General features: G+C 36.2%; 1 protein-coding gene and 1 non-coding gene across 2 annotated transcripts; one reads left to right on the top strand and one right to left on the bottom strand.

The window, feature by feature from the left end:
- Positions 1 to 2,675: 2,675 nt before the first annotated feature.
- On the top strand, positions 2,676 to 2,782 carry LOC141637038 (small nucleolar RNA R71). The gene has a single exon (XR_012541602.1). It is a non-coding gene; the product is annotated as a small nucleolar RNA R71 (small nucleolar RNA).
- Positions 2,783 to 10,429: 7,647 nt separating this feature from the next.
- LOC141628598 (uncharacterized) lies at positions 10,430 to 12,805 on the bottom strand. Its single transcript, XM_074441717.1, has 4 exons — positions 12,254 to 12,805; positions 11,367 to 11,928; positions 10,785 to 11,233; positions 10,430 to 10,546 (listed from the first exon to the last, which is right to left on the bottom strand). Exons 1-4 carry the CDS (start codon positions 12,803 to 12,805, stop codon positions 10,430 to 10,432), a joined length of 1,680 nt encoding a protein of 559 aa, XP_074297818.1.
- Between the last annotated feature and the right edge of the window lie 406 nt (positions 12,806 to 13,211).

Raw genomic sequence — 13,211 nt, forward strand, 5'->3', positions numbered from 1 at the left:
TCTTACAGGAACTTTGCTTAATCTTCACTGGCAAAAAGACGAGCGTCTTTCTACAGAGACGAGCGGCCAGTTTCAGATGAGCGTCTTCTCAGCTAGGACGCTCGGATTCTCTAACAGACCAAAATTTTTGATTTTGCAGCTCATTTGGACGGACGGATTATTCCACATACGCTCAGATTATTATAAGACATGCGGATTACCCAGAAGACGCTCGGATTCCACCTAGTCTACCAGGATTCAGGTCCATCCGTGCACTTGCATATCCCGTGTCATTTTCATTCTTCGAATCCCATGTTCTTCATTGTAGGGGCACTATAAAGGCATGAATAGCGTAGGCAATTGCTATCCCCACACTAAGTTAAAGCACTACACATCAATAAAATCATTAGTCCCTCCCTCACTTCTCTCAAAAATGATGAATATCTTGATCAAGGCACAAAAATCCAAAAACGACAAAAATGCAATGTAAGAATTAAAATGCAAGTTAGGGAGTTAGAAATATTTACAAATGGTGGTTTGGAGAGGACTCCACCAAACTCTCATCCTTAGAGAGATGTCATGGGGGCATGTTCAAGGTGTTGTTGATGTTACTCAACACCTTGAAGAAGTAGTCAAAAGCTTGTTCATTATCATGATAAAGATCCTCAATAGATCTTTGCACTTGTTGTCCTTTATGTTGGTCTTAATCGATAGCATTACCAATGTAGGGATTGAAAATCCCTTCAAACTCATCGTCCCAAAGACCATAAACTTCGTCTACTTGATCATTAAAAATCTCTTGAGTTGATAGAGACAACTCTCCTTCTTTCTTGTTTTGGCCAATGAGGCCATCCACTTCACTTGTCATGGGTGAGCTTTTCAAGCTCTCTTTGTTACAATTCACTTGCTCTTTTGATGGAGCATCATCAACTTTCTTTTTCCATTGTAATTCCGACTTCTTCCTCTCATCCTTCCGGCTATAATGATCAACCATAAAACATGGTTCATGCAAACGGGGAGCTCTCATGGTCTTGTCAAGATTGAAAGTTATGCTCTCATCTCCCACCTCTAGAGTGAGCTCTCCATGCTTCACATCTATCACCGCACCCGCGGTGTGCAAGAAAGGTCTACCTAGAATGATTGGAATATTGGAGTCTTCTTCCATGTCAACAATGACAAAGTCCACCGGGATGAAAAATTTCCCAACTCTTACGGGAACATCTTCCCATATCCCTAATGGTGTCTTCGTCGATCTATCGGCCATTTGGAGTGTGATATTGGTACATTTAAGCTCTCCCATCCCTAGCCTTTTACTTACCGAATACAGCATAACACTCACACTAGCCCCTAGATCACATAAGGCTTTTTTTATCGTTGTGTCGCCAATGGTACACGGTATTGAGAAGCTTCCCGGATCTTTAAGTTTCGGAGGTGAACTCCCTTGAAGGATTGCACTACTCACCTTAGTGAAGGCGATAGTTTCAAGCTTCCGGATCGACTTATTTGTAAGGATGTCTTGCAGGTACTTTGCATAGGCCGGCACGTGATTGATTAATTCCGTGAAAGGAATCAAGACTTCCAAATTCTTCACAATTTCCATAAATTTTCCAAGTTGGTCATCAAATTTGGGCTTGGCTTGACGACTTGGAAAAGGAAGTCTAATCACAATGGGTTCCTTCTCTTTGGCCTTGTCTTCACTTTTCTTTGAAACTTCTTTTTTTTATGGTTCTCCATCCTTGGAGGTTTTCACAACTTCTTCTTTGTCACTAGCTTCCACAACATCATCCTCAACTTGCTTCTTCGGTGCTTCATACCTCGTACCACTCCTCAAGTGGATGGCACTAACCGTTTCATGTCTCGGGGGATTACTTTGAGGTGGTAATTGCCCCTTTTGTCTTTGTGAGTTTGAAGATGCTAGTTGAGTCAATTGGGTTTCCAACATTTTGGTGTGGGCTAGGATGTTGTTGATGGTGATTTCCTTTGCTTGACTATCCTTTTGCATTTGAGTGAAAAACTCTTGTTGATTCTTTTGCATTTGAAGGACCGCTTTTTGGACATCAAAACCTTGGTCATTTTGTTGATTGTATGGAGTTTGATTTTGGTAACCTTGGTTTTGGTTGTAAAAGGGTCTTTGATTTTGGTTTCTCATGGGAGGTGGGGTGTATGTTGGTTGAGGGTTTTGAACATTTTGGCTTTTGTATGAGAGATTTGGGTGGAATTTGGTGTTTTCATTGTAATAATTTGAGTAAGGGGTACCACTCTTGTATGCTTGAAAAGCATTGAGTTGTTCATTTGTTCCCCTACATTCACTTTGGTCATGTCCCAAAGTTCCACAATTCTCACATATCCCACTTGGGATTGATGAAGATGCCGTCATGGCATTAACATGTTGTTTTGGTGATTTTGAGGCTTCTTCTAGTCTAGCCATAGCTTTTTTGAACTTCAAATTGATGGTATCAATGTGAGCACTAAGTTGAGCACCCAATTGAGTGATAGAGTCCACTTCATGCTTTCCTCCTCTAGTAGCCTTGCGAGGTCTACTATATTGTGAATTATGGACCGCCATTTCCTCAATCGTGTTCCAAGTTTGATTATCGTCAACGTCGGTGAACATACCATTTGATCCCATGTTGAGAATGTTTCTTGAGTCTTCATAAAGACCGTTCCAAAATTGTTGTACCAAGAACCACTCGCTAAGTCCATGATGAGGACATGAGCGACAAATTCCCTTGAGTCGCTCCCAAGCTTCATACAGGGATTCTTCATCTCTTTGCTTAAATCCCGTAATTTGAGCTCTTAGCATGTTAGTCTTTTCCGGTGGGTAGAACTTTTTGTAGAAAGCTAGAGCCAATTTCTTCCAAGAGTCAATTCCGAGAGTAGCCTTATCAAGGCCTTTCAACCATTGTTTTGCGGTGCCAATTAGAGAAAAAGGAAATAAGACCCATCGAATTTGGTCTTGAGGTACACCGGTTTGATAAATCGCATCACAATAGTCACAAAAAGTCTCCATGTGAGAGTGAGGGTCTTCACTAGGCATCCCCCCAAATTGGCTTCTTTCGACTAATTGGATAAATGCGGATTTGGAAATGAAATTTCCGGTTAAGTGTTGTGGTGTGGGATTCCATTGGGTAGGTTCTCCTCGGTTGGTACGGAATGTGATGAAAATTTAGGCATTTTGGGTTGATTTTGTGTTGGGTTCTCCTCACCTTCTCTTGCAAAAGGGTTGACGAACTCAATAGCGTTTGTTTGAATATCTACAACCTCACCAATACCTCTCAAAGTTCCTTTAGCAAGTCTTCTATTGTTTGTCAAAGTCCTTTCAATTTCGTGATCAAAGGGTAACAAGTTACCTTGTGATCTTCTATACATGCAAAATATCAAACAACTTGAAAATAATTAGAACAAACCTTGAGGAGTTTTACTTCCCCAAGGCAAAGAAAGACACAACTAATAACAATCTAAGAAAATCTTAATCAAGTTAACACCGTCCCCGGCAACGGCGCCATTTTTGGTCGGACTCTCTTGAGAGGTTTAGTTTTTGGTACTTGTCGTTAGGAGCACCTAGACCAAAAAAATATTTATAGCTTCACAAACAACTCTACTATTAGTAAAGAGGCAAGTAAAGGTCGGATCCCAAGGGACGGGAATTGAGATGAGATTTTCAATTGCAACTAGCGGTGTCTAGGGGTGTCACAATTTGGGGTTTGGATAGAAGATCACTAAACTAAATAGCAATGAAAGTAAACAAGCAAGATGATTAAAAAGGGGTGTAAACAATTGATAAAAGGCACTAGGGTGTCATGGGGTCATAGGGGATTCATGGGAATTGATCATACAAACATATTCTCAAATTATAAGCAAACAATTTGTTGTGATGGATCGAGTTGGTTTATATCTTACAATCCTAGGAAAGTTTGGGTCCCGGAGCCGAATCGATTAGATTGTACAACACCTACAAGTCTATTTAATCTTCCCTACTCAACTATATGCATGGTCTAATGAGACTCGAGTTGGTTTATGTCTTACAAGTCTCATTGAAAAAATAGGTGATGGGTAAAAAATGCAAGGATTCATAGGCTCGCATTTCTTCAAACATAACATGTGCATAAGTTGAGATCACAACAAGTAAGTAAATAAACTATGAAAACATATTAATTTAAGCATGAATCATCCCCCATGTTGGTTTCCCCTAATTACCCATTAACCCTAGCTAAGGAAACTACTCACTCATTATCATGTTGATCATGCTAGCAAGGTTGTCAATCATACCAACAAAGTAAAACATGATGAATAAATGAAAATAATTAACAATATTTAAAAAGGGATTAAGAGAATTATACCTACTAATGATTCCAATAATAAAGCAAAGAATAATAGAAGTACATGATGATTGATTGGAAGGTTGTCAATCTCCCAATAACAACCCAAATAATCTTCAATTACCCAAAATGAAAGATGAACAAGAGAGATATTAAGGAAATGAGATTTGTATTAAGACTTGATTAAATGTTGATTACAAGATTAAAGAGAGATTAGATTGATATAAACTACACTAGAGATTGCTAAGAAGAACATGATTATCTAATTAGACTAATGGGGTATTTATAGTGGGGATTAGGTACACAAATTAGGGTTTACTAAGGGCATAAATGACGACTAACTCCTTGAGGAATCGCTCCTCTCAGAAAAATATGCGAGTATCCTTTTTGCTAGTCTTTCCCGATGAATGCGCATCCTTCATAGAACAAGTAGAAAACGAAATGGCTGCCACACAATCCGAGCGTCCAGAGCACGGGATGGGCGGATTGTGGGTCTTTTGGACGAGCGGATTTTTGTGGTGGACGGGCGGATTGTGGTGGTTTTGGACGAGCGGCCTTATGAGGAAGACGATCGGATTGCTTTTCTTGGACAGGCGGATTGTGGGCAATCCGCTCGGATTGTAGATCAGCTTCTTCCTTTCTTCTTTTGTTCCTTTCTCTTCATACAATCCTTGAGGATTTCCTCGGGGATGCAAGGATCTTTTTTCATCATTGCCCATCTACTACAATATGTACAAAGGCCTTCTAGTCTTGTCTTCTCTTTGATACTTGGTCATTGAATTCAATCAATTTAGCTTCATTTTGCCATCAAAATGCAAGGTTTGCACTCCTTCCCTACCAAGGGATCAAAACCTCAACGAATATGCAAAACAAAGGACTAAAGACAATAAATGACCCAAATATGCACTAAAAAGCATGGGAACAAGGCTAATTCGGGGACTAAATATGCTCAAATAATGGTCACATCAACCATACACATTGAAGTGTAATTTGGTAAATAACTTATTCTATTCGCTATACTTTTCAAGAAAAGTCACGAAAACATTTTGCTTTGAATACAAGATTCGCACATTTCATGAGATTCACAATCAAATGGTGTGGGATACTAGTCAAAACTAGTTTTAATGCGACTTTCAAATGAGAAATAAATTGGGATCACCAACTTGAGTCTTATATGACATTTATTTTTAGTTTGAATATAATTACATTGATTTGTATGGTCTCACCATAAACTTAATCGTGGTAAGTTAGGGCACAACGCTTGTTTTAATTGCATAATTGGGAAATCCTTTGTGTTTTATACAAAAACTTGAATTATATTATTATTTAGAGTTGGTGTACATCATGACAATTATTGAGGTACATTTCTAAATACAAAACTAAAATGAGTACGCTACAACATTCATATGTTCATGGATGAAATGGCAACTACCCTAGTTCCATTCATGCAAATTTGTGAACTTATTCTTGCTAGTGGTCATACAATTATTCAATGTTAGGATTCTAAGGATTTACAAAACCCTCGGATTGTGTTATGAACACATCCTCCTCTAAATACCCATTTAGAAAGGTGGTTTTGACATCCTTTTGCCATATTTCATAATCATGAAATGTGGCAATTTCTAACATGATTCACAAATTTGTATCAAATACTCATGATGTGATAATTGGCAAGAATGCAATGTCAATGTCATAGATATTCAGGAAGGAATATGTTGGAGTCACACGACCAACTTCCTAGATCTTTACTTATTGGGGTTTGTATCTATTTTAAGTATCTAACACCTTCTCTTTCGAGCCTAGTTCTATCCTTAACAGTTAAGATAAGTACTTACTTCTTATTGCTCCCACTAACTTCAAGAATTTCTACTTGATGAAGACTTATCTTCATTTTAAATTCCTAGTCAATCCTTCACAAGGGTTAACTCTATTGTGATATTTGGTTAATTAAAATCTCTAACAAATTAATTTACCAATTTAACATTGTCATGTTCTTAATACCTTAACTGCTTGATGACAAGTGTTTAGGTTGAGCAATAAGACTTTTGAACCATGGATGCATAGAAGAATTATCAAAATATATTTTGACTAATCATTACTTCCATTCACTTTTCTTCACTAGAAATCATATATAGGCATGCTAAGAATTTAAGATACTAATCTTATATGACATAGGACAACTCCTATGGAGTTTTATGGAATAGAACGATTCCTATTTAACTAGTCTATGCTCTATTTAAACAGTTCATTTGAGGATTTAGAAAGAGATTATATTTGTCGTTAGTAATAGTAGTTTAGCGGAGACTCATGTTACAATCGAATGATATCGTATATGAGTACGAGCGATGATAAAGAACAATATAAAACAACGAAATAATGGGAAAAGAATATTCACCGTTAAAAAATGAAAACATTTTAGCATGTTTTTGCATTTATATAATAACCTCCACCAAATTATATAAACGATTCCGAGATCCAAATCCATATTAACTCGGGCACGGGGATACCGATACATCCCTCATTAATATAACTCGGTGGGTTAACTCTTTAACCAATTCTACAATTAGAACTCTCGGTCGATGAAATTACGTTAATTTCATCTTCTAGCCCTGAAATATAAGAATAGTCTTCATGTCCCGTTGAGTCCAATCAAATTTCGCGTGTAATAACTTGTTATTACCCCACTTACCCAATGAAAAATGAAAGTACCCTGGGAAACCGAATCTACCCCAAATGTCAAAGGGATTCATGAGTCCTACTATTTGGGAAGGCTAATCTCAATTTTAAATATGTGAGAGGTCTTGTCGATTTATTATCTATCACTTTTATGTGGACTATATTAGTGAATAATGATAATTATAATCCACACGGTCGAAAGGACGATGTGCAAATATTAAAATGCATGTGATGTTAATGACGATTTGGCAATGCATGCAACATATAAAGAAGAATGCAAAGCAATAAATAAATTTCCTAGTATGGCCTTTCCTAAAATAGAAAATCTAATAATCTATTACAAATTCGGAAACCAACTCCTTTGGTCCCTAGAATCTTCATATGGCACGCCTTCTAAGAAAACTTCGTCTTGTCGAAACACCTTCCGAATGGCACCATCTTGAAGGAACTCCGGAATAACAAATACAATAAAATACATAGCTATTCCTATTATACATTTGTAAAAATTAAGCTAGTAAAAATAAAAGTGATAGGAGATCACATTAAATTACAACCGAATGAATATCTCTTACATTACGGGAAATATCGATTAAACTAAGGCCATACTAAGATAAAATTACATAATTCAAAATTATATAAATAAAATATGACATTCATCAATAAAAATTGCAGCATAAATATATGTGTCTAACATGCCAAATTAATGTGCCAAATCGCCCTACTTTCATCTTATATCGTATATAATCCGGTTTTATGGAAATGCGTGATAATAACTTATTAAAGTCACAAATCAATACTTAAATCAAATTTAAGCCGAAGTTAATTATCCTAACCTACAGAGGACTCAAAAATTAGTCTTCACTAAACATTTGACAATAATTCAACTTGGTTTCGTATTATTGCTTATTAAACTTCTCTTAATCATAACAATTATGAAATAATTCCCAATAAATCATAAAAATTTGAAAAAAAAATTCGAAATCACATTTTTTTGAATTATGGAATATTACCAAGATTCCAAAAACTAGATAAAATTTGCCCACAAAATATTTATAATTCACTTCATTAATAAATCGTATAAATCATAACTTTTACCATGTAATTCCAAATTAAACATAAAAATTATGGAAAAATCAAAATCAAAATTTTTAACATTCTTGAAAAATTTCCAAAACCTGGAAATGGCAAACAACCAAAAATTTCGAATTAATTTTTATGATTAATAAAGTTGCCCTTTTATCGATTTTATCACATAAAAATCAATAAACATACCAAATCAATCACAATTAATCATGAAACTTTAGATCTGATATACATATCATATATACAACATTAGGGAAAAATTTCATGCCATAAAATTTAATTTAGCTATTTTTGCTAAAAATAGTCACTATTTATATCATTTTAACCATTAAAATTATAAATCATGCATAATAAATCACATTTATCTCAAATTTTACATATAATCTGTAATATATGCATGTGACAATATATTAAAATTTCGTGGCCTGTTATGAAGCTTAACTATTTTTAGTCATTCAACCCCCATTTATAGCATTTTTATCACATAAAAATCATAAATCATGCAATATTAATCACATTAATAAAATTTTTTACATAAAATAAGTAAAATATGCATGTGAGGTCATACTAAAATTTCATGGTCAAAATCGAAATTTAACTATTTTTAGTTAAAAAAATGCCATTTTATTCATTAAATGCAATTATTTCAACAAAAATCATTAAAATAAGGAATAATCATCCATAAATCATTAAAATGACCTAAATATATTTTAGGACCATAATATATAACATGCAAAATATTTCGTGGCTTTATCCTTATAAATAACAAATTTTTAGTTTTAATAAATTAAATTTAACTCGGAAAAACCAAACCGATTATGCATGCAACACCAAAGATCTTGATGTCAGTTGAAAGTTTCTTAAAATCCCTATTAAAATTATTTAATAGGTTTTATAAATAACTAATAATTTATGTCATGTGATCTAGTGCATGCATAACTTAAAACAAGAATGAGGAGAAAACGATTTTCTTATTGTGATGAAACGGAAATGGGCACAAGCAAGGACACCTTCCTATGCTTGTTCTTGAGCTCACTAACATGGAATAATCCTCCAAAACTTCATAGATTCAATAATGTGAACACCTCGTCTTAGTTGCACCAAAGATTTCACCCAAATACTCAACTTATTATTAACTAGAAAACAAGAAGAGATCTTAACCTTACTAATATTAATAATATTGCTACTCTAATAATATAAGGTAAATATTAATTTGCATGTGAGTTTTAGAGAGAAGATGGAGTTTTTTCCATGTGTAAATTGGTTGAAAAATTAGAACAACAAAAATGCTCTCTCTAGTGAGCATATCACACGGCCACCACCGCTTAGTGGGTCAATATTGTTCTTATTTTATTTCCATGCAAAATTAGTTAGAGTGTAGGATACATTAATCATGATTAAAGTGCATTGGCATGTCATTATCATATGGTGTAGTGTGCATGTGAAAAAGAACAAAACATCATTGTGTTTTATGGTCCACAAAACCGGTTACCTATGCACTATATAGGTCCATTTTGATTTTTCGTATTTGTTCCACAAAAACCATTAAATCGTGTGCTTAATTATCTTGTATAATTAATTATTAATATGATCATGTAACAATTATATGATACAAATTAATAAGTAATGTACACTTATTTATCAAGTGATATTTTACAATTATATCAACATATAATGGGTTCTACAATGCCCAATTAAATTAATTTACAATTTCTTTGTAAATATAACAACCAATTACCTCTACCTCGGAAAAATACAATATGTCGACTAATTTAATAAATTAGCGCTTAATCATTAAATTAAATCTTATTTAATCACATTACAATAAGATATAAAATTTCATTAGTCAATTATCGCATAATTGAATAATAAACTTGCGTTGACTCGAGTTCTAAACTTGACCTCAACAAACTCACACAACTAAAAAAAATATATATACATATATATATATATACATATATATATATATACATATATATATATATACATATATATATATATACATATATATATATATATATATATACATATATATATATATACATATATATATATATACATATATATATATATACATATATATATATATATATATATATCAGGTACTGATCAACCCATATCAAATACATTTGATCAGAAATATTTGGGTTCCATCCTTTAGCTATGACCTCAAGGGATCAATTGATCACCACTGCCAAACGATAATAACGTCAAACTCTAGTTAGCCAATCATTACCGATTAATGTTGATCAGTTGACTATATAATTGAATCATCCCTTACATATTCTTAATATGAGATTCAAACATGTGATCGTAGTATTGTCGAGGACACATACTCCAACAAATAACACTCTATTGTTTTATGCGACATGTCATCGAAGATCTTTTGCATTGCGCGTTGGTATGTAGCGCCAACATTCTTCAATCCAAATGGCATGACCGTGTAGCAGACGTTTCTTTTGGGGTTCGAAAACCTGTTGCTTCTTGATCTTCAGGTGCCATATGTATTTGATTTTAACCAGCCGTACAATCCATGAATGAGAGTGCTCCGTGTTCACTGGTTGCGTTGATCATCAACTCTGTGACTAGCAAAGGGAAGTCATCCTTTGGCCATGCATCATTAAGGTCTCTGAAGTCGACGCATATGTGCAATTGTCCATTCTTCTTTCTGACTGGGACAATGTTCGCTATCCAGGTAGGATATTTGACTTCGCGAATGAAACCTACCACTATGAGTTTGTTGACTTCCTTTTCAATTTCAGGTACAAGCTCCGACCTGAAACGACGTTGAGACTGCTTTTTTGGATTGATGCCCTTCTTGATTTCGAGACGATGAACTGCAACTTTTGGGCTGAGTCCAGGCATCTCTTTATAGCTCCAAGTGAAGATATCTTTGTACTCGACTAACAACTTGTAGTACTCCTCTTCTTCTTCCTTAGTCAGCAGAGCACTATTATAAATGGGTCGAGGATTTTCAGTAGTTCCCAAGTTGAGCTCCTTGAGCTCATTCACAGTCGATTGCCCCCCGTCTTCAAGTGTTTTGGGGGCCTCGTCAGCCTCAACTTCTTCGTTCTCGTCAGGTATCTCTTCCACTGTGATGTGATATGACGACGTCGTAACTTCTAAGTCTCTTGGCTTCTTTTCACCATAGGGACGTGAAGATGGAAGAGCAGGCTCTGCAACATTTTTTTACTGGCCCGTGAGCACTAGTACGCGCCTCCTTGCTTTGAGCGGCTCATGTTGGATAATATCCACTACTTGCATACGCTTCATGCGAGATGGTATTGCGTTTCTCAAGTCATCACTTACTAATCTTCTTGGTAGCCCCTAGTCTACTGAAGACTGTTTTTGATGGACCGCCCAAGCGTTCATGTATTGTGCCCTTCTTATTTGTGCGCAACGAAGGCGTTGATATTTTGACTTCACTTTCATCTTGATTTCCAAGCCTAACAAAGACAGAAGTGTGTTTGGTTAAAGCACTTGGCCTTCCCATCCTTATAAATATAGAAGGACGAGACTTTTCTGCAGGTGGACTTATTCGATCGAAGACCGAAGATGAATGCATCCTTTCTTCTCCTTCTTCATTTTCTTCGACCTCTTCCACTGTGATGTGCTGAGAAGACGTAGTAGCCCCTTTTCTACGAGCACCAATCTTCACAGATGTAGGAGACTCATATCCATGCCATGGCTTAGTCACTATGAAGGTCCCTTCTTGCTTGAATAGCTCTTGTTGCGCCTTGTTAAGACCGTACGGCTCAACTTCTATAACTTTGCCGAGAAGAGTCGGATTTGTAAAGTCATATCCAGCCTTCGCCAGTAGCTTGTAAGCATTGGAATCAAATATCCCTATGTTTTCCTCACTTGATGATGACTGGATGAACAGACGAAACCAGTTGGAGGAGGTCTCACAATCTTCGTTTGGGATGAACTTCGTAGAGGTGTAACGACTTTAGCCACCCATTCCTGCTTGATCGCCTGACTTGACTTTTTATCCTTAGGCTCTGTCTTTAGTTTTAGACACTCTGCAAAAGGACTCCCCCCATCTTTGCGGCAAGACTTCGAGATGTAGCATAGTACTGGTCATGTAGTTTTCTGCGTCGTCTCTTAGTTATTAGGTGATGCAACAAGAGTAGTTGTTTTACTGGCCTTGTCTACATCTTTATTAACATCATTTTTTTAGCAGGACTTGCGGCTACAGCTTCTTTGATGATGTTATTTTCCCGCTTACATCCTTTTCCTGTTGAAGAGATAGTAGTTGGCATGAACCCACCAGAAGTACCATTCTCTTCAAAGAATTTTGCATCAGCGAAGAAAGAGTCAACCTTAGAGAAGGGTTTGGCGTCTCCATCTATTTTCCTTTCGCCACCACGATAATAATTCAAGCATTGATGGAGGGTTGAGGTGACAACTCCATTCTCATGCTTCCAAGATTGTCCCAGCAACAGTTTGAATGATGTCTTGCCATCCATGACATAGAACAATGTGTCAGAAGACAGTTCACCCATTGTAAGGTTCACACGGATCATGCCAACTGCGCGCTCCCCATTCAAGTTGAAACCATGAATCATTGTTTGAATATTGGAGACTTCATCCATCGTGGTCCCTAATTCGTTCATGGTGGCTTTTGGCATGAGATTCACTTCTGAGCCTCCATCTATTAAGATGCGCTTGACCTTTTTCCCCTCGGATGTACCCAGACATATAAAGTGGCATGTTGTAAGGCTTGGATCCAAGAAGCAAATCCTCATCTGAAAAACTCAAGGCTGTGACACATCCAGTTGATTGCTCAGCAGGCTCGATCTTGTCTTTCATCCTACCTGCGTTCAACTCTGGCTTCTAAAGTCCTAGAATTATCATTTGACGCTTCTCTTTAGGGAGGTAAAAAATTTGTCTCCACCCCATGTTTGTGGGAAGGGCATCAAGAGCAGCCACTACTTCGCTCTCCCATTCATATTGAGATTGTTGTGACGGTACCGCATCATCTAGGCCTCCTTCTTTTATTTTTTCTTATCATCACCACCTTCAGTAGCTGAGATGGTGCACACAAAAACCTTGTTAATGAAATCTTGCGTGAAGAATTCTTTTAAGGTGATGGAACTTAGTGGTTTTTGCTCCATCAGATCAATAGGCAAGACATGTGGTTTTACCACTATT

Source organism: Silene latifolia, chromosome Y (genome assembly GCF_048544455.1).
Source record: "Silene latifolia isolate original U9 population chromosome Y, ASM4854445v1, whole genome shotgun sequence".
Taxonomy (NCBI): Eukaryota; Viridiplantae; Streptophyta; class Magnoliopsida; order Caryophyllales; family Caryophyllaceae; genus Silene; species Silene latifolia.